At 41.0% G+C, this 22,817-nt stretch overlaps 1 protein-coding gene across 5 annotated transcripts in view; it reads right to left on the reverse strand.

The window, feature by feature from the left end:
* rps6ka2 (ribosomal protein S6 kinase, polypeptide 2) overlaps positions 1-22,817 on the reverse strand; it is a 436,546-nt gene that overhangs the window by 131,228 nt on the left and 282,501 nt on the right. For all 5 annotated transcript variants that reach the window (XM_072581035.1, XM_072581037.1, XM_072581038.1 and 2 more), the window contains 5 exons: positions 22,709-22,789; positions 18,014-18,093; positions 16,604-16,710; positions 8,825-8,862; positions 8,547-8,689 (listed from right to left, as the gene is read on the reverse strand). In XM_072581035.1, the coding sequence (XP_072437136.1) occupies positions 8,547-8,689; positions 8,825-8,862; positions 16,604-16,710; positions 18,014-18,093; positions 22,709-22,789 (449 nt within the window). The remainder of the gene's footprint in view (positions 1-8,546; positions 8,690-8,824; positions 8,863-16,603; positions 16,711-18,013; positions 18,094-22,708; positions 22,790-22,817) is intronic.

A 22,817-nucleotide genomic window follows, 5' to 3' on the forward strand; every position in this document is an offset into this window, starting at 1 on the left:
ATAATCAGAGGATTAGATAGGGTGGACAATGATAGCCTTTTTCCTCAGATGGTGATGGCTAGCACAAGAGGACACAGCTTTAAATTGAGGGGTGATAGATAAAGGACAGAGGTGGTTTCTTTACTCAGAGAGTAGTAAGGGAGTGCAACAGTAGTAGACTTGCCAACTTTAAGGGCATTTAAATGGTCGTTGGATAGACATATGGATGAAAATGGAATAGTGTAGGATAGATGGGCTTAAGATTATTGCACCGACCTGTGGAACCATCGAGGGCAAAGGGTCTGTACTCCACTGGAATGTTCTATATCCTACATTCTATGTTCTTGCAAGAACCCACATGGTTTTGGTCAATTCCATGAAATCTCCTTTCAACATTCTCTAAACCAACTCTACCCTATTCAATCTATCCACAAAACTAAAGTCACACATCCCTGGAACCATTTTTACACTCTCCCCAAAGTCTATACATCCTTCCTCAAGTGTGCACCTAGAACTAGGCATGATATTGGAGCAAAAGCCATAACACTGTTATAAAGATACGTCATTCCTTCCTTGTTTTTTCATGTTATGTCTTTTTTTTTTAAAGCCCAGAATCTTTTCAAACATTTATTTTGTCTTACTTGGAGGATGGGAAAAATTGTGGCTGTAAGAGCTGCTCCTTTTTTGCAGTATCTTAGGTGTTGGAGGTGATATCCTTAAATTCCAGGAGCAACAATTACTGTTTTATATGCTGTTGCATTGTTTTGGAAACTTAGGGAAAAAAAGATCAAAACAATGGCACTTTCAAAAGGAGTAAGACAGACAAAAGGTAATGACCACATGGTCAGTGAGGGAGAGAGAGAAAGCAATCTACATTGATGGCTGACACAGCACTGAATCTGCACAGTTACTGCCTTTGCTGTTTGAGTTCATGTATCTCTGAACATCGGAGTGCATCGAGGAAAAATGAACAAACAGTGAAATTCACAACTGAACTTGGAGGAACCTGTGTGGGAGAGCCCAAAGCACAGGAACAGATAAGGGCATGGTTTTGAATGTGCAACCTTGCTCTAAGTCTACAGTACTGAATAGAGTGGGTTCTTTCATGATTACAGAGGAATCTTGATTATCTGAAGGACATGGGCGGGGAGTATTTTGTTCGGTTGATCGAATGTTGGATAATCGATGCAGGATAATATGGTTAGCTATGCCTCAGGACCATGTGATCTTGTTCGGGTCATCCGAAATTCAGTTAATCGAATGCCAAATAATTGAGGTTCCTCTGTATATGTGTTATTGAGATCTGTCTCTTGACTAAATTTTTAAAAATTAAACTAGCTGGAGTACTTGCTTTTAGAACAAAAAGATGGTGCTATTTTTTGGGTCTGTAGATTGCTCCTTCACAAAGATGGCCATTAATTCAGTGATGTGCTCTTCCTCTTGGGTGTGAGCGTTTAGGGAGAGTTTATATGTTACTGATGATTATGTCTGCAGGTTGTGAATCCTATCAGATTGCATGGATCAGTTGGAGCAGCAGTTACAGGCAATATGAAAGTTACAAGAGGTGAGGGGATGTGATGAATGGCAGTTATAGGAAGGGAGAAAAGCCACAGATACAATCAGGTAGATGGGTTAACTCCAGGAAAGGTAGGAGGGTAGGCAGGTAATGCAGGAGTTTTATGTAGCTATCCCCATTTCAAACAAGTATGCTGATTTGGAAAATGCAGGGGGTGATGGACTCTCAGAGGAATGTTGCATGAACAGCCAAGTTTCTGGTATAGGGACTGGCTCCAATGTAATGAGAGCTAAGTCGGGTTCCAAGCGATTGGTTGCAATTGGGGGACGCCCTAGTCAGAGGCACAGACAAACGTTTCTGCAGCCGGCAATGAAAAATCAGAATGGTGTGTTGCCTCCCTGGTGCCAAGATCAAGGATATCTCAGAGAGGGTGCAGAATGCTCTCAAAGGGGACAGGGACCAGTAGGAGAAGGTGAGATTCTGAAAGGAGAATACAGAAAGGTAGGCAGGTATTTAAAAAGGAGGTCAGCAAGTGTAGTAATACCTGGATTACTCCTAGTGATACGAACAGTAAGGGTAGGAGTAGGAGGATAAAGCAGATGAATGCATGGCTGAGGAGCTGGTGGATGGGAGTAGGGTTCACATTTTTGGATCATTGGAATCTCTTCTGGGGTAGAACTGACCTGTGTAAGAAGGACAGATATGGATTGCACCTGAATTGGAAGCGGACTAATATACTGGCAGGGAGATTTCTTTGAGCTGTTTGGGAGGATTTAAATAAGTAAGGGGTGTTGGGGGTTGGGGGGGGGGGGGGAGGGGGAGAATGGTATGGGGAACCAGGGAAATAGTGAGGAGAGAGATCAATCTGAGACTGGTACAGTTGGGAAAAGGAGCAAGTCAAACAAACAAACAAACAAACAAACAAACAAACAAACAATCAGGGCAGGCAGGAACAAAAGTAGAAACCAAGATAGGACTAATAAACTGCATTTATTTCAATGCAAGAGTCTTAACAGGGAAGGATGATGAATTCAGGGCATGATTAGGAACATGGGACTGGGATATCATAGCAATTACAGAAACATGGCTCAGGAATGGACAGGACCGGCAGCTTAACGTCCAGGAAGGATAGAAAGGGAGGCAAGAGAGGAGGGGGAGTGGCGTTTTTGATAAGGGGTAGCATTACTGCTATACTTGAGGATAATCCTGGGGATACATCCAGAGAAGTTTGATTGGAACTGAGAAATAAGAAAGGGATGATCACCTTGTTGGGATTGTATTATAGACCCCTCCCAATAGTTAGCAGGAAATTGAGAAACAAATTTGTAAGGAGATTTCAGTAATCAGTAAGAATAATAGGGTGGTTATGGTAGGGGATTTTAACTTTCCAAACAGACTGGTACAGTCATAGTGTTAAGGGTTTAGATGGTGAGAAATTTGTTAAGTATGTACAAGAAAATTTTCTGATTCAGTATGTGGATGCACCGAGTAGAGAAGGTGCAAAACTTGACCTACTCTTGGGAAATAAGGCAGGGTAGGTGACTTAGGTGTCAGTGGGGGAGCACTTTGGGGCCTGCGACCATAATTCTATCATTATTAAAATAGTAATGGAAAAGGATAGACCAGATCTAAAAGTTAAAGTTCTAATTTGGAATTAGGCTAATTTTGACGGTATTAGACAAGAACCTTCAAAAGCTGATTGGGGGCAGATGTTCACAGGTAAAGGGACGGCTGGAAAATGGGAAACCTTCAAAAATGAGATAACTAAAGTCCAGAGACGGTATGTTCCTGTTAGGGTAAAAGAAAAGGCTGGTAGGTGTTGAAAATGCTGGATGATGAGAGAAATTTAGGTTTTGGTTATGAAAAAGAAGGAAGCATATGTCAGGTATAGACAGGAGAGATCGAGTGAATTCTTAGAAGGGTATAAAGACAGTAGGAGTATACTTCAGATGGAAATCAGGAGGGCAAAAAAGGGGACATGAGATACCTTTGGCAAATATGATTAAGGAGAATCTAAAGGGATTTATAAATGCATTAAGGACAAAAGGGTAACTAGGGAGAAAATAGGGCCCCTCAAAGATCAGCATGACCGCCTATATGTTGAGCCGCAGGAGATGGAGGACATATTAATTGAGTATTTTGCATCAGTGTTTACTGTGGAGCAGGCCATAGAAGATATAGAAAGTTGGGAAATAGTGGCGACATCTTGGAAAATGTCCATATTACAGAGGTGCTGGATGTCTTGAAACGCATGAAAGTGGATAAATCTCCAGGACCTGATCAGGTGTACCCTAGAATTCTGTGGGAATCTAGGGAAGTGATTGCTGGGCACCTTGCTGAGATATTTATATTACTGATAGTCACAGGTGAGGTGCCAGAAGACTGTAGATTGGCTGATGTAGTGCCACTATTTAAGAAAGGTGGTAAGGATAAACCAGGAAAGTATAGACCAGTGAGTCTGACCTCGGTGGTGGGCAATTTGTTGGAGGGAATCCTGAGGGGCAGGACTTACATGTATTTGGAAAGGCAAGGACTGATTGGAGATAGTCTGCATAGCTTTGTGCGCAGGAAATCATGTCTCATGAACTTGATTGAGTTTTTTTTGGAAGAAGTAACAAAGAGGATTGATGAGGGCAGAGTAGTGGACATGATATATATGCATTTCAGTCAGGCGTTCGACAAGGTTCCTCATGGGACATTGGTGAGCAAAGTTAGATCTCAGAATACAGGGAGAATTAGCCATTTGGATACAGAACTGGTTCAAACATAGAAGACAGATGGTGGTGGTGGAGGGTTGTTTTTCAGACTTGAGGCCTGTGACCCACAAGGATCAGTGCTGTGATAAAGTGAGGACTGCAGATGCTGGAAATCAGAGGCGAGAGTATGGTGCTGGAAAAACACGGCACATCAGGCAGCATCCGAGGAGCAGGAAAATCGACGTTTCAGGCAAAAGCCTTTCATGAGGAAGGCTTTTCATCATTTATATAAATGATCTGGATGTGAACATAGAAGGTACAGTTAGTGAGTTTGCAGATGACATCAAAATTGGAGGTGTAGCGAACAATGAAGAAGGATACCTCAGAGTACAACTGGATCTTGATCAGATGGGCCAGTGGGCTGAGAAGTGGCAGATGGAGTTTAATTCAGATAAATGCGAGGTGCTGCAGTTTGGGAAAGCAAATCAGAGCAAGACTTATACACTTAATGGTAAGGTCCTAGGGAGTGTTGCTAGACAAAGAAACCTGGGAGTGTAGGTTCATAATAGAGGCGCAGGTAGATAGGATAGTGAAGGCGGCATTTGGAATGCTTTCTTTTATTGGTCAGAGTATTGAGTACAGGAGTTGGGAGGTCATGTTGTAGCTGTACAGGACATTGATTAGATTAGATTACTTACAGTGAGGCAACAGGCCCTTCAGCCCAACAAGTCCACACCGACCCGCCGAAGCGCAACCCACCAATACCCCTACATTTACCCCTTTTTACCTAACACTACGGGCAATTGAGCATGGCCAATTCACCTGACCTGCACATCTTTGGACTGTGGGAGGAAACTAGAGCACCCGGAGGAAACCCACGCAGACACGGGGAGAATGTGCAAACTCCACACAGTCAGTCGCCTGAGTCGGGAATTGAACCCGGGTCTCTGGCGCTGTGAGGCAGCAGTGCTAACCACTGTGCCACCGTGCCGCCCAAAACATTGGTTAGGCCACTGTTGGAATATTGTGTGCAATTCTGGCCTCCTTCCTATTGGAAAGATGTCGTGAAACTTTGAAGGGTTCAGAAAAGATTTACAAAGATGTTGCCAGGGTTGGAGGATATGAACTATGGGGAGAAGTTGAATAGGCTGAGGCTGTTTTCCCTGGAGTGTCAGAGACTGGAGGGTGTTAAGTGTATAGAATGAGCTGCCAGAGGAAGTGGTAGAGGCTGGTACAATTGCAACATTTAAAAGGTATTTGGATGGGTATATGAATAGGAAGGGTTTGGAGGGATATGGGCCAGGTGCTGGCAGGTGGGACTAGATTGGGTTGGGATATCTGGTCAGCATGGACGGGCTGGACTGAAGGGTCTGTTTCCATTTTATACATTTATGACTGTGTGTGTGTGTATGTGTGTATGTGTGTATGTGTGTATGTGTGTGTATGTATGAGAGAATTAGCCTGTGTTATCAAGTATGGACTTTGAATGGAATTCTCCCCTCTTTGGTGTTTCATAGGCACCGATGAGAAAGTTGGAAGATCTGGCAAGAATTTAAAATGTCCAAATCTTAATATCAATACAATTTTTCACCATAAGTTTTAAATGGTGATTTCATGACTGTGTGGGCGATGTCCTTATTTTCATGCATTTGTCTCTCATTATTTGCTCAACCTGCCTTAGGGATACCTTCCAATTCTCCTTTCCTTCACTGAGAAAGTAGATGGTGCAAATGCCCAAGATGGAAGACAGAGTGGCTGCAGTTCATCACTTGCTTGCCCTCGAAATTATTCAACTCAATCTTGAAACAACATTCTATGATCACCATTGTCCTTGATCTTTTATTCACTCAATTCAACACTGGCCAACCATCAGCCTTACCACTACATCATGCCAGCTCTCTGTCTCAGACACAACTTCAGCCCTTCGACACTTTACTTTGGAGGTCAGGGACACTCAGGACATGTAGGAGAATGAATGTTTCCGGCGTGAGCCCTTCATCAGGACTGAGAATTGTGAGCTAGGGGGCTGAGAGATAAATGGGAGGGGGGTGGGGTTAGGGGGGTGGTGTGGAAGGTAGCTGAGAATGCATTAGGTAGATGAAGGTGAGGCAGAAGGTGATTGGTCGGAGAGGAGGGTAGAGTGGATAGATGGGAAAGGTGATGGACAGGTCAGGAGGGTGGTGACGAGTTGGAGGCTTGCTACTGTGTTAATGTGGGAGGAGGGGAAATGAGGAAACTGGTGAAATCCACATTGATCCCGTGTGGGTGCAGGGTTCTAAGATGGAATATGAGGCATTCTTCCTCCAGGCGTCGGATGATAAGGGTTTGGCGATGGAGTAAGCCCAGGACCTGCATGTCCTTAGCGAAGAGAGAGGGGAGTTGAAGTCTTCAGCCACAGGGCAGTGGGGTTGGTTGGTACGGGTGCCACAGGTGCTTTCTGAAATGATCCACAAGTAGGCCTCCTGTCTCCCTGATGTAAAGGAGACCACATTGGATGCAATGGATATAATAAACGTACAGGTAATTTTCTGTCAGATGTGGAAGGATCCTATTGGGCCTTGGATGGAGGCAAGGGGAGTGGTGTGGGTGCAGGAATTGCATTTCCTCTGGTGGCAGGGGAAGGTGCTGGGAGTGGGGTGTGCATTGGAGGTGGGGGGGGGGGGGGGGGGGCGGGAAAGGGCGGTTTGTAGATCTGATAAGGGAGTCATGGAGGGAATAGTCTCCCTGGAACGCTGATGGGGTGGGGAGGGAAAAATAAATCTGGTGGTGGAGTCCGTTTGTAGGTGGTGGATGCGGCAGAGGATGATGCGAGATGTGTGGAGGTTAGTGGGATGGAAACGGAGGACCAGGGGGTTCTGTCCTTGTTGTGATTGAAGGGGTCGGGTTCAAGGGTGAAGATGTGGGAAGTGGAGGAGATGCACTGTAGGGTACCATCAACCATGTGGGAAGGGGAATTGCGATCTTGGAAGGAGGCATTCTGGGATTTAAGGTGGAATTGGTCATCCTGGGAGTAGATGTGGCACAGGCAATGGAATTGGGAATAAGGGATGGCATTTTTTTTTACAGGAGGTAGGGTGGGAGGAGGTGTTATCTAGGTAACTGTGGGAGTCGACGGGCTTGTCGTAGATGTCTTTGGATAGTCCGTGGTTAGTCAATCAGCGTGGATGGGAGGGCCTCTGCCCAAAACACAATGCTCCTGCTCCTCGCATGATGCAATACCTGCTGTGCTTTTCCAGCACCATACTTTTGACTCTGATCTCCAGCATCTGCAGTCCTCACTTTCTCCTAATAAGCTTGGATGACTTGGTTATTCTGGCCCTTTCCAGGAAGAAGGATCAAGACATATAGGTTTGCAGACAACGCAATGGTGAGAATGGTTAGACTATTAACCCCCAAGTTTAATGGAAATAGTTGAAATGTCAAGCTTTATAAATGATTGGACTTTAAACGTCCTAATTAATTACAAAAATGAAGAAAGTTACAGGTCTAGAAGATAGCCAATGAGCCAGCCATTCTATATGGATACAAAACCCAAGTAATTTCATAATGCCAGGGAGGTAGTCGTTGAGGGAGGAAGAGTCCATAGGAAGCCATTGTAGAATTGCAATAAAGTTTTTTCATAAAATTATCACTGAGCCAGTATAGCTCTGTCTTAATTCATAATGAAATACTGCACAAGTCAGATTGTGTTCAGAAGTTATCCATTTGGACAAAGAAAACTGAGTTAAGAATCACTTTGGACTCACTCCCAGAGAATGAGATATGTACTTAAAGAGCAGATTAAAATATCACTGTAGAGGAAGATTTTCAACAGTTTTATATGATAAATAAGGGATGTTTTCTGTGGTTTAGAGTGTAAGTTGCCAATCGAAACACTGTTTAGTTAGTGTTGTATTTAAATCGGGTGTTACAGTCAAGTCTCAAAATTGAAATCATGTTGTGCATTCCTTTCATCCATTCATTGGATGTTTCAGTTATTTTTTACAATGTTTGGTCTCCACAGGGATCATCACTGCAATAGTCAGCTTTCATATTGATGTAGAATTTAATTAAATATCAATTTAAATTCCTTCATAGCAGTACAGAGGTCTCAGATTGCAGAAAGATCTTGATTCTCAAGGATCATTGCTGCATGCTAATTCTATCTCGTTCGTATTCATTTCAAGCCTCTAACACTCACTCAAAAAGGACTTCACTAGCAAAAAGCACAAGTTAATTGTTATCAACACTTTATTAATAAGGTACCAAATATTATGAAATATAGGCTGCAACTTTGAAAAATAAGATGGAAAAGACACATGCCAGCAAGTGATATCCATTTCCCCATTGTTAAAAGAGGAAGGTAGTTCACTCACCATTAAAACACCAAAGGACCACCAATCTGCACTTTGTGCATGACCACGTCGATTAACAACTTCAGGAGCCATATATTCTATTGTCCCACAGAAGGAATAGGCTCGTTTGTCAAGGTCAACAGCCTCCTTGCTGAGTCCAAAGTCTGAGTAACAAGAATGACTTTTAGGTATGGCTGAAACATTGTCAAACTATCAGAAAAAAATGCAATGAACTTAAATATTCTATTTCAATGCTGCTGGCTTTCATCCTCATTAACAATAAGATAAAATACACTCACCTGTGATTTTAATGTGGCCATCTTCTTCTAGAAGTACACTGAAATTCAAACAGCAGTACAAACGAAATTAAAAAATACACAACATAAACAAATATTGAAGTCCACTCCATATTTGTAACTTAGTTTTACTACCAATGACAATGATGTCTACTAGAATCCATGATTAACTGTCAGTACTCAGTTCAAATTCCAGTCATCTTTCAAATAAGTCATAGAGTCATACATCATGGAAACAACACACCACCATCACTCCCTGTCTCCTGTCAGGAAGCTAATTTTGTATCCAATGTGATCTAATTCTACTACTTAGTCTACCATGCGGAACCTTAGCAAAGGTTTTCCCAAAGTCCAAGCAAACAGTGTCTACCACTCTGGTCTCATCAATAGTCTTGGTTACTTCCACAAAAAACTCAAACAGGTTTGTGAGACATAATTTCCATTGCACAAACCGTGCTGACTATCCCTCAACATGTCATGCCTCTCCAAATGCATATAAAAGAATTACCTCCAATAATTTACCCACCACTGGTCAGACTCATAGGTCTATAGCTCCCAGGCTTTTTCTTACATCCCTTCTTAAACAAAGGCACACTAGTCACTCTCCAGTCAGCCAGCACCTTGCCCATAGTTATAGATGGTACAAATATTTCGGCAATGAGCTCTGTACTTTCCTCTTTAACTTCCCACAACATTGTGGGATACACTAGATCAGGCCCCGGAGATTTATCTAACTTTATATTTTCTAAGATCTCCAGCACTTCGTCTTTTGTAGTGTGAACTGTTTTCAAAAGATCAGTATTTATTTCCCTGAGTTTTCTAACCTCCATTTTCTTCTCCACAGTATAAACTGAACAAGATATTAATTTAATATCTCTCCCATTTTCTGAGGTTCAAACAAGATGACCTCTTTTTTCTTTAAGGGGCCCTGCCCTCTCTCTAGCTGCTCTCTTGCTCTTAATTTACTGACAGATACATTTAAGGGTAATCCAAAGAGATTCTGTCATATCTATCTCAAATCTCTCTTTGTCTTTCTGATCTCTCCCTTAAGAATGTCCCTGGACTCTTTATACTGTTCAAGAGATTTATTTGAACCTTGTTGTCCATATCTAATATATGATTATTTTAACTCTTGACTAGAGCCTCAAGACCTTTTGTTCTCTAATCCTACCAGCGTTTCCTTTCACTCTAACAGGAACATAATGAAACTGAACTCTCATTATCACATTTTTGAAAGCATCCAAGTTATCATTCCTTTACCTATGAACAGTCTACTCAAATCAACTTTTGAAAGTTCTAGTTTCATACAATTAAAAGTTGCCTTCCTCAATTAAAAACTTCAACCTTTATGGAAGGCTTATCCTTTTGTGGAAATGGTTAACAACAGGGCCAGAGCATAAAAAGTATATCACCTGGGCTATTCAGGAATAGGGACAGTAAAATGTGCAGCTAAATACATTGACAAGGTAGGGTTAGTCAGAGCTGGTTCCACTTAAGAAAAGAAACGAAATATGTAGTCAGGCACGTACATGAGCTACGCTAACTAATCACAACTTATCCCAGTTCAGCAAGCAAACTAGAAGCTGAACCACATTCACCCTGTGCTGCAGAAGTTTGAGGTAAATGATCAAATGCGAAGTGCAACGTACCCAAAGCTTAATGTGATAACTGATTAGGTTATCAAGGCTGACAATCAATATGCAATTGGTTAATAGGAAAGAACTGATACATGATTGATGTGGATTTCTATAAAAATACAATTGTAACAGTCGCAAGGTAGTCTCTCTGGGCAAGGGTGACTGTTGTCTATTTAAGGTTGATTCCCTTGCATTGTAAGTAATAAAGGCACTGTTTGTGAGAAACTGGAATACTTTTGTCCAACTGAATGAATTGTTTCCTCAACACATTTCCATCACTATTTTAAAACAAATAGAATTATGATCACTGGACACCAAGTGTTCCCCTACAATCACTTCAGCCATTTGCTCTGACTTGTCACCCAAGAGGCTCAACGTTTGCTCCTTCGCCAGTAGGAACATTTATATAGTGATAAAGAAAGTTTTGTTGCAAATATTCACCAAATTTTTCACCATCCAAACCTTTAAACTCAATAGTAGCCCCAGTCAATGTTTGGAAATTTAAATCATTCACTATTATATTTATTACTCATATCTATTTGAGGTCTCTTTATATATTTGTTCCTCAATTTGTCACTGATTATTGGGGGGGGGGGATCTACATTCCAATCCCATCAAGGTGATTATTCATTTTTTTGTTTCTAATTTCAACCAATATCGTTTCATTGGGCAATTTTTCAGAAAAGAGAGAGTGAGGTGCCGGAAAAGTACAGCAGATCAGGCAGCATCCAAGGAGTAGGAGAATCGATGTTTCGGGCATATGCCCTTCATCAGAAATGAGGCCTGTGAGCCGAGGGCTGAGAGATAAATGGAAGAGGGGTGGGGTTGGGGGAAAGGCAACTGAGAATGTGATAGGTAAATGAAAGTGGAGGTAATGGTGATAGGTTGGAGAGGAGGATGGAGCAGATAGGTAAGAAGGAAGATGGACAGGTAGGAAAGATCAGGAGGTCAGTGCCGAGTCGGAAGGTTGGAACTGGGATAAGGTGGGGGGAGGGAAAATGAGGAAACTGGTCAAAATCACATTAATCTTGTGTGATTGGAGGGTCCCAAGGTGGAAGATGAAGCATTCTTCCTCCAGGCGTCAGGTGGTTGGGGTTTGGCAGTGGAGGACACCCAGGACTTGCATGTCTTTGATGGAGTGGGAGGGGAATTAAAGTTCTGGATTAGTGATGTTGGAAGAGCACAGCAGTTCAGGCAGCATCCGAGGAGCAGTAAAATCAATGTTTTAGGCAAAAGCCCTTCATCAGGAATAAAGGCAGAGAACCTGAAGCTTGGAGAGATAAGGTAGAGGAGGGTGGGGGTGGGGACAAAGTAGCATCGAGTTTATTTCAGGACATGGTTGAAGAGCTTCAGGGCAGAGGAAATGACCTGGGAGTTGCAGTGAGAGAGGGACTCCCTGAGATTCTTGTAGAGAGAGGAGGAAATCTTCTTCAAGGCAGGCATCCTTGCAAGAGGATTCGCAGTAGGGTTAAAATCAACTAGGGAAAAACAATGACTGCAGATGCTGGAAACCAGATTCTGGATTAGTGGTTCTGGAAGAGTACAGCAGTTCAGGCAGCATCCGAGGAGCAGTAAAAATCGATGTTTCGGTGCTTGGTCATCGGGCGTTGGGGTTATTTCATGCGTGTGCCCCGGTGATGTCTCTGAAGCATTCTGCAAGTCGGCATCCTGTCTCCCCAATGTAGAGGAGATCGCATCAGGAGCGACGGAAACAGTAAATGACTTGTGGAAGTGCAGATAAAACTCTGCTCCTTTGGGGCCTTGGACAGAGGTGAGAGGGGAGGTATAGGCACAGGTTTCTTGAGGTGGCAAAACGATTTTTCAGAAATGACTTCTCTAGCTACAGCAGTAATGTTTTCTTCACAAAAAATGCCACTCCCCCTCCTCTTTTTCCTACCTTTCTAACCTTCCTATAGCATCTGAAACCTGGAACATTGAGCTGTCAGTTCTGCTCATCCCTCAGCCAATTTCATGTAATGGCTATGACATCCTAACCTCAAGTTCTCAAACATGCCCGGAGTTCATCAGCCTTACCTATAAGACTCCTTGCATTGAAATAAACACAACTTAATTCTTCAGAGTTACTTCATTCTCTGACTTGTTCTTGGCTGTCTTTTCTAATTACTTTGTTCATTACAGATTCAAACCTATCCTCATCTATCTTTCGGTTTAATCTGCCACTTCAGCTACCACCCTTCCCCACCCAAATAGTTTATAGCCTCTCTTAATATAAGTAGCAAATCTCTCCTCTAGGATATTGGTCATTCTTCAGTACAAGTGAAACCCATTCTTTTTGAACAGGAATTTTCTGCCCCAGAAGGATCCCAATGATCCAAGAATCTGAATGTCTGAACATTACATCACCCCCTTAGTCATTGATTTATCTCCTTTCTCCTTTTACTCTTTCCATCATTTGAGCTTGGCACCAAGAATAAACCAGAGATAACTACTTTTGAGGATCTGTTTTTTAGTCTTCTACCTCACCTCTTATATTTACTCCATGAAGTCATAATCTTTTCCCTAACTATGTCATTCATACCAATGTGTATAATAACTTCTGGCTTCTCACACTCCCCTTCAACAGCGTGCTTCAAATATATTGAGATTTCCTTAATCCTGGTACCAGGAAAGCAACATACTATCCTAGATGCTCACTCACTGCTGCGGAATCCTCTGTCTGTGTCCCTGACAGGAGAGTTTTGATACAATTGTTCTTTTAAATTTTGACCAACCCATCTAACTTAAGATTCATTCTTACAGTTCAAGATCTGACTGCCTCTTCACTTTTCCTCTGAGAGACCATCCTTTTCAACAGTGCCCAAAACTGAGTATCTGTCTGAGAGAAGATTAGCCACAAGTAACTTCTGAACTATCTTATTACCTTCCCCGCTGTGTAATCACTTCCCTAAATCCACCAGTCATCTAGCTCTGTGCCTCTTGTGTGCTCGCAATGACATTAAACCTAAAAAGAAGGGTTATGGTGAATTCTGGACTTCAAATTTAGGTAAAGTGTAATTGAATATAACTCTAGACTAAAAGTGTGCAGAAATCCTTCCAGACAAGATTAACTCTGTGTTCATTAGTGATGCTAGACAGAAGATGCCAAGAGTTGTAATTAATATCTTCTTTCAATACATCCAATCAAATGATGGTTCAGGGACTCTGAATTTTCAACATCTGTCACACTTTTAAAATGTGGATAATTTACTACTGAGGATGAATAAAGACATTTTAGGTTATATGCTGTGACTGTAAGTTGAAACTTCAAATCCCTTCGATTTCTCTGGAGCAAAATCATCTCAATTTGGCAAATGCTTATTTAATTGTTAGCTTGGCTCAGTGGGTGAGCTGTCAGCTCTAGTTTAGAAGTTTGTGGATGCAAACTCCTCTCTAGAATATGAACATGTATTTTAGACTGAACCCTACATGTAAAGGTTTTGGAGACACTGAAACTTTAGTTTATTCATTCTCAGGATGTGGGTGGTTTTTTTTGCACATTCCCAACTGTCATTGAGAAAATGATGCTGAGCCATTTTCTTGAACTATTAGGGTCCTTCGGGTGTAGATATAGCAATAGTGCCGTTAGGAAGGGAGTTTCATGATTTAAGCCCAGTGACAGTGAAAGAGTAGCGAGATTGGACTGAGTCTTACCAGAAATCAACCGAGTGTCATTTTTGACAAGTTTCATGGAGGGTTTTTCTCTGAAAAACATCTCTTTGAGACCCATAAGTTTTCTTATACTATCTTCCCAAAATCCGCTCATTACCTACACATCACATTCTGGCATCACCCCACTTGTGACATTCACTCAATGGCCACAGGCAGAGGAGTCTTGATGAGTTTCTGCAGTACATCCTACAGGTGGTATGTATTACCCCTGTGCATTACTGATGAAAAGGGTGCTGTTGAAAGTGATGGACGGGGTGCCAATCAAGGAGATTGCTTTTTCCTTGAATGTTCAGCTTCATGAGTGCTGTTGGAGTTATACTCATCCAGGCAAGTGAGGAGTATTCAATAAAACTGCTGAATTGTGACTTGTAGATGGTGAACAGGATTTGGGAAGAGAGTGGAGGGGAGTTACTCACTGTAGGATCCTTAGCCGCTCACTTATTCTTGTACCAACAGTATTTAACTGGCTTGTTCTGTTTCTGATCAATGGTAACTATCAAGATATTGAACAAATTGTCAAAATTTGGCTTTTGGGCTAATCATTAAACTGAAGATTTGTCTGCCTTTTCAGATGGACATGATTATATAAATAATTGGAGTACAGGACTGTGGTTGTAACTTGTCATCACCCTGTTGGTATTATTGATTATTTGTTGTATCATCCTGCTGTGCATTTATTTTTTCTGTTTGCTTACAAATCAATAACCTCAAAACTAATTACACCAGCCATGAAGAGTTTTGATATAACCTTCAGGAATGAAATACGCATGCACTGATTTTAACCCTGGGTCAGTTTTGGGCAGTAGCATTTTCATTTCAGTTTGATGTTCACAGAACATAGACCAGTCTAGCACATGGATAGGCCCTTCTGCCATGTTGTCTGCACCAACTGTGATGACATTCTAAGCTAATCCCATCTGCCTGCACTTGGTTCATATTCCTCTATCTACTGCCTACTCATCTATCTGTTTACATGCCTCTTAAACATTGCTATTGTACTTGATTTGACTACATGCCCTGGTAGCACATTTCTTGCACCTACCATCCTCTCTGTAAAAGACTTGCCTCGCACATATCCTTTAAACTTTTCCAATGTCACATTAAATATATGTCCCCTTGTATGTGACATCCGTGTCTCGCATAACTTTATATACCTCTGTCAGGTCACCCCTCAGGCTCTGGTGCTCCAGTGAAAACAAACCAAGTTTATCTCTAAAACACTCCAATCCAGGTAACATATGGCAACCTCTTTTGCACCCTCTCCAAAGCCTTCACATCATTCCTATAGTTGGTGACCAGAACTGCACACAATACTCCAAAGGTGGCCAAAATTAAAATTTAAGGTAATTGCATCATGATTTTCCAACTATCATACTCAAGTCACTGAACAATGAAGGTAAGCATGCCATATGCCTTCTTTACCAACTTACACACTTGTGTTGTCACTTGTAGGGAGCTATGGACTTGAACCCAAAGAAGTCTCTGTATATCAAAGCTCCTAAAATTTATCACATCATATCCAGATTAACACCATCTGCCATTTCTCTGTGCAACTTTCCAACTGATTTATATCCTGCTATATCCTTTGGAAAACTTCACTGTCTGAAACTCCACCAATTTTCACGTTATCTGCAAATTTACGAATTAGACCACCCGCTTTTACATCCAAATCATTGACATATATTGTAAACACAGAGATCCCAGAACTGAACTTTGTGGAACACCACTGGTCACAGTCCTCCAGTCAGAAAAATACTCCCACTATTACTCTGTCTTCTGTAACCAAGCTTCCATCTATCGCCATCCCAACTACCTTCCACCCCCAGTCCCACTCTCCTTTTTATTTCTCAGCCTGTTGCATCCCAAATTCCTGATGAAGGGCTTACGCCCAAAACATTGACTCCCCTGCTCCGTGAGTGCTGCCTGACCTGCTGTGCTTTTCCAGCGCCATACTTTTCGACTCTCCCACCCAGACCCTCTTTCAAAAGGCTACTACTTTGAAGCAGATTTAGTCAGTCCTCTTAACACTTTCTTTGACCTGGTGACAATTTTTGTATGACTAATGTACAAAAGTATTCACAGAAGTGTAAAGGTACTATGTCATTGCAAGCTGTGTTGCATATAGGCCTGACTTTACAAATGTGGCCTGCCTGCAGTATTTTGAAATAGATTGAAGCAGTAATGGCTATGCACATTTAAAGTGATAAGCTAAGAGCTTTAAACAAGAAGATGCAGGAAAGATGTTTTCAATGACTGGGAACCCAGAACGAGGGATCACAGTGTCGGAATAATGGATCACAGTGTAGGACAGAGATGAGGGGAAGCCATTCCATCCAGAGAGTAGTGAGACTGTTAAATTCCCACCACAAGAACTCTTGAGACCAAAGAAAACTTTCAAGAAAGGTGTAGGTACAGCTCCTAGGAGTAATCTCATGAATGTTATTTGGTCTTAATGAGTGAAAGAAACAGTTCTTACTTTTCTGGTTTTAAGTCCCTGTAAATAATCCCAAGGCCATGCAGGTGGTCCAAAGCCAAGGCCAGCTCAGCTAGATAGAATTTGACATCTTCTTCTGTAAACATCACCTGCCGGAAGAACGTAATGGAACTAATGGTTAACTGACTGTTTTACACACAAAGGATTTCATGTTTCTCAAATGATCAAATGCTTTATAAAACCTGAGCACAGTGTAAGATATTTAACATGACAGACATTCAAAAAAAGAATGCAGTCCTTCAGATCAATTACAACATTGATGTTAAGAAGGAAGATGTGTTGAAAAGTTTGAAAAACGTTAAAATACATATGTCCCCTGGGCCAGATGGGATATACCCAAAACTACTACAGGAAGCGAGGGAAGAGATTGCTGCATATTTGGCGATGATCTTTGCAATCTCACTGTCCAGCAGTGCCAGATGATTGGTGGGTGGAAAATGTTATTCTCTTGTTCAAGAAAAAGTTGAGAGAGCTAATGCGTTTGTCATTGGAGCGAAGAAGGGTGAGAGGTGCCTTGATAGAGGTGTATAAAATGTTGAGAGGCATAGATAAAGTGAATAGTCAGGGACCTTTTCCCAGGGCAGAAATGGCTATCACAGGGGGCATAATTTTAAGGTGTTTGGAGGAAGGTTTAGGGGGGATTTCAGAGGTTGGTTCTTTACAGAGTGTGGTTGGTGTGTGGAATGCACTGCCAGCAGTGGTGGTAGGGTCAGTGACATTAGGGAAATTTAAGTGACTCTTGGATAGGAACATGGATGATAGTAAAATGAAGGGTATGTAAGGATAAAAGGTCAGCACAATATTGAGGACTGAAGGGTCTGTACTGTGCTGCACTGTTGTATGTTCTACCATTGGAAGGGGAATAGGAAGCTCTTGAATGTTTTTACTAATCTGGCCCTCTCAATCAGCACAGCTCACTATAGATTAATGGGAAAAACCAACCACATAATTGTTGAAAGTCAAATTCATGTGGCTTCAGATGCCTCTCCATTTCAATTAACTCTTATATTTGTTGCAGATCTGATGTCCCTCTTTCTGATTTCCCACATGAGCAATGTGACACTCAACAAATATACTACATATATTGCTTTCAAGCCAAGAAAGTGGTAAGACTGCATTATAATGGTCAAATGCAACAATTCTTTGCGGTTTAAGACATTAGAGAAAATTCTATCAGGTTTCGAAGTTTCTAAATAACAATAATAGATTGCAACTTTCACAAAAGTAAGTAGCCATGTATCTCTAAACAAAACTGGATATTTGCTAGAATTTGGAAACTCTGCTAAATGACTAATGGACATTCAGCTTTCTGGACCTGAGATACAATTGAGTCTTGACACTAATAAGGATTTTCTCTTGTAATAGCAGTCAATAATATTTTTGTTGACATACCTCTTTGGATAGTCTTGTGAAAAGATCACCGCCTCTTAGGAAATCTAAAATCAGATACAATTTTCCTTCAGTCTGGAATGCTGCAGGTGAGACAAAAGGGAATCAAGTATCTTACCTGATATCATAATTTGATTCATAAACTTTTAAAACATAGAAACAACTACACGAAAAAGCAATAAATTCAGGAAGAAATTAAGAAAGCAGGCAAAAAATGTGGAAAAGTGCCTAATGTGGAGAGAATATAACCAAAGAAAAGAAATGGCTCATTTCCTTGGAACTAAGGTGAGAAAACATTCCACACAAAAAAACACGGGAAATACCAGATGAATACATGACTGGGGAAATGGTGTAGAAGGGAGGGATTCATATTCCTGGAACATCGGCCCTAGTCCTGCCCAGATGCCACAAGGATTGGTGCTGGGTCCACTGCCTTTCACCATTTATACAAAAGATTTGGATGTGAATATAGGAGGCATGGTTACTAAGTTTGCAGATGACACCAAAATAGGTGCTGTAGTTGACAGTCTTATCTTAGAGTACAAGGTGATCTTGATCAGATGGGCCAATGGGCTGAGGAGTGGCAGATGAAGTTTAATTTAGAAAACTGAGGTATTACATTTTGGTAAGGCAAGCCAGGGCAGGACGCATACAGTTAATGATAGGGCCTGGGGAGTGTTGCTGAACAAAGAGACCAAGGGATGTAGATACATAGTTCCTTGAAAGTGAAGTTGCAGGCAGACAGGGTGGTGATGGTACCGATTGGCACACTCACTTTCATTGATCAGAATATAGAGTCTAGGAGTTAGGATGTACGGACATTGATGAGGCCACTTTTAGAATACCGTGCACAATCTGATTGCCCTTCTCTGGAAGGATGTTGTTAAACTTGAGTGTGCGCAGAAAAGATTTACAAGGATGTTGCTGGAACGGGAGAGTTTGAATTATAGGGAGAGGCTGAATAGGCTGGGACTTCTTTCCCTTGGAACATCAGAGGCTGAGGGGTGACCTTATAGAGATTTATAAAATCATGAGGCACAAGGATACGGTGAGCAGCCAAAGTCTTTTTCCAAAGGTGGGGGATTCCAAAGTTGGAAGATGTAGGTTTAAGGTGAGAGGGGAAAGATTTAAAAAGGACCAGGGGGTAACGTCTTCATGCAGAAAGTGGCGTTCGAATGGAATGAGCTGCCGGAGGATGTAGTGGAGGCAGATCCAATTGTAACATTTAAAACGTATCTGGGTGGGTGTATGAATAGGAAAGGTTGAGAGTGATATGGGGTAAATGCTGGCAAATGGGATTAGGTCAGATTGGAATGTCTGTTCAGAGCGGACAAATTGGACAAAGGATTTGTTTCTGTGCTGAATGAAGCGATGGCTCATGCAGCAGATAAATCTAAATAAAGGGAACTGTGAGGGCATGAAGTGCACATTGGCAAGGATGGAGTAGAGAAGCTTACTGAAGGGTTTGATGGTGAGTAGGCAATAGTTAATATTTAAAGAATACATGTATAAATAACAATTATTCACCCCTATCTAGTGCAAAACTAAATAAGGAAATGCTTTTCAACAATGGTTTACAAACAAAATTTATGATAGTCTTAGATGCAAATAGGAAACATATGAAATTTCAAGAAAAAAAAAAGAGGCGAAGTGGGGAAATTGCTGGAGTCTATTATCAAAGCCATGGGTTTATGAAAAGCAAACTATCGCTAACAAATCAACTGGTGTTGTTGAAAATCCACCAAACACCAACACCACTTTATCAAAGATCCTTAGATAGCACTTACAAATCCATGATTATCTAAAAAGGACAAAAGCAGCAAATATATGTGATCCCCTACAAGCTATTCACCACCCTGAAATATATCACTACTGCTTCTGTGTTGTTAGGTCGAAATTCTGAAATTCCTTCCTCATGACATTGTGAGTCTACCGACACAACATGGACAGCAGCGGTTCAAAAAAAGCAGCTCACCACCACTTTCTCGATGTCAATTAGGGATAAGCAATAAATACCGACCCAGCCTGTGACACCCACATTCCACGAGTGGATTTTTAAAAATTCTAACTTGTAGAATACTGTACATATTCAATTAATAGTCGATCTCATGTAAGAATCAACCTCCTGTTTTTGGCCAAACAATCTGGAATTTTTCATTTATCGCATGTAAATGCTAACCCTAGTTCTTCACAGATAATAGATCAATAATTGTGAATCATTGTGCTGGCTGTTGTGCTCCACTCTGGATCTTCTCGTGCGTCAGCTGTTGTGCCCCACTCCTTTTCTTCCATTGAGCCACTGATGTGATCTGCTCTGGGTGTTCCAGTGTGTCTGCTGACACATTTCACTCCAGGCCTCCAGAATTACAGTAATTTGTTCTGTTTTCTTCAATATGAATTTCAGCCCCATATAATAGTCAACCCCATCAATTTAATCTTTAAAAAATGTCTAAAAAATTTCTGTTACTCGAGTATAGACAGTAGATAAGGGAGAACCAGTGGACATGATGTATTTAATTTTCAGAAGGCTTTTCAGATGATCTCTCACAAGCGGTTAGTGGGCAAAGTTAAAGCACACTTGAGATAAACAGTAATATACTGACTTGGATCAAGAATTGGTTGACAGATGGAAAACAGGGTGTGGGAATACATGGGGTTCTTTTTTCCAAGTGCAGGCAGTAGCCAGTGGGCTATGGCATGGACTAGTGCTTTTTACAATTTTTACAATATTTATTTACTATTTGCTGTTTACAATGTGTATATAAATTTCCTTGAAGAGGGAACCCGATTAAACATTTCCAAGTTTGCTGATGACACAAAACTGTTAGGATTGTGAGTTGTGACGAGGAGGCAAGGAAGTTTCAAGGCGATTTGGACAAGTGGGATGAATGTGCAAATACATGGCATACACTGTACAATGTGGCTAAAACTGAAGTTATATATGCTAGTGCGAAAAACTGTATTGAAGAATACTATTTAAATGGTCATACATTGGGAAGTGTGGAAATACAAAGGAATCTGGGTGTCCTTATGCACTATTCATTAAAGTCAGCAGGCAAGTGTATCAAGCAATTAGGAAAGCAAATAGTATATTCGCCTTAATTACAAAAGGATTCAAATTCAAAAGCAGGGATGTCTTAGTGCAGTTATATCAGGCCTTAGTGGGACCATACTTTGGATAATGCATGCAGCTTTGGTCACCCTACCTAAGAAATGTACCATTAAAGGGATTGCACTGGCAGTTTACCAGGCCATTACCAGAGATGGCAGGACTGTCCTATGAGGAGAGATTCGTTCAACTGAGCCTGCATTCAATAGAATTTAGAAGGGTGAGAGGGGATCTGATTGAAACATATAAAACCCTAACAAGTTGGACAGATTAAATAGTGGGAGGACTCCCTGATTGGGAAATCTTGAAACCAAGTCATAGTCTCAGGATATGGTGTAGACCATTTTATATTGAGATGAGGAAATGTGTCTTCATTCAAAGGATAGTAAACCTATGCAATTCTCTACAACAAAAGACTGTGGAGGCCAAGTCACTGAATACATTCAGGAGATAGATACATTTCTAGATTTTAAAGATATCAAGGGGTATTGGGAGAAGGTGGGAGTATTGCATTGTGATATAGGATCAGCCACATTCTTACTGCTTCTACATTTCCATGAAGGGTGGACAAAGAGGAAAATCTTTCTGTACATCAGTGATACAGTAAAAAGACAATAATATTGATCAGTGAGTATTTCAAAAAACTTGACGTTCATTGTTTGTAACAAAAGCTAAAGATGAAATAAGCATGTATGTTTCTGATGATGTTAAAATATAAACACAAACAGTTTTCTATTTATGACAACATCCATGAATGAATAAAATATGGTATAAAATGCTGAAAAGTCCTTCCTCTGTACTAATATTTCCTTCCAAACTCTATTTGAGTACTAACTCAAGACCAGGACAATTTTCTTCCATCCTCAGCAGAGCTGAGCTCCAGTCCACTGGTTCAAACTGATACTTGTGCCAATTTTTTGCAGAAGGTAAGCCTGCCGAATCCTAATGAAGTCTGGAAGTTAAAACAGCTTGAGTTTCATATTTGTTTTCTTGCAGTATTTACCTGGCATCTTGCCTTCTCTGAAAATATGCTTAGTTAGGGAGTAATACAGAGAAAGGAGCGTTGGAATTTCTGGTGAGTAGATTACTATATTCAATTCATTATCATATGATGCAACATGTGTTCAATTAATGGATAAGGAATCAAGCTGAGTGCAAATTAGTCCCCAGTTCCCAATGTCAGCTCCTGTCATGAAAACTCTGAACTCAGTTTAAAATTTTCATCTGGACCTTTTAGCTAAAGTGATGAATATGTAGAAAGTATAACTCAATGGTGAAAATTAATTTGTATAACATTCCAACAACAGGAATTAACTAAATTTAACAATAATGCATTCAGCTGATGAAGAAGTGCAGTTTAGGAATTAAGGTGGTCAAATTGATGAAAGCATCACCTCAATGCATATGTGCAGTTGAAAGAAAGGTAAAGAAAGGTAAATAAAATCTAGATCCAACAGTTTTTAAAGGAAAATCTTTAGCTAACCCAACTTAGGCATTTTAAAACCCTATTTGCTCATTTTCACATTGATGTTGGGAATGCTGGAATCAGTTATACTGACAAATTTGAAAGGAAAGCTCAAATAACTTACCATAGTGCAATTTTACTATGAAAGGATGATTGACTTCAGCCAATATGTCACGTTCCATTTTCGACCTGACTCGATCACGTACTGAAGAGAAAATTAAGAATTGAGTTAA

The sequence above is a fragment of the Chiloscyllium punctatum genome, chromosome 11 (assembly GCF_047496795.1).
Source record: "Chiloscyllium punctatum isolate Juve2018m chromosome 11, sChiPun1.3, whole genome shotgun sequence".
Taxonomy (NCBI): Eukaryota; Metazoa; Chordata; class Chondrichthyes; order Orectolobiformes; family Hemiscylliidae; genus Chiloscyllium; species Chiloscyllium punctatum.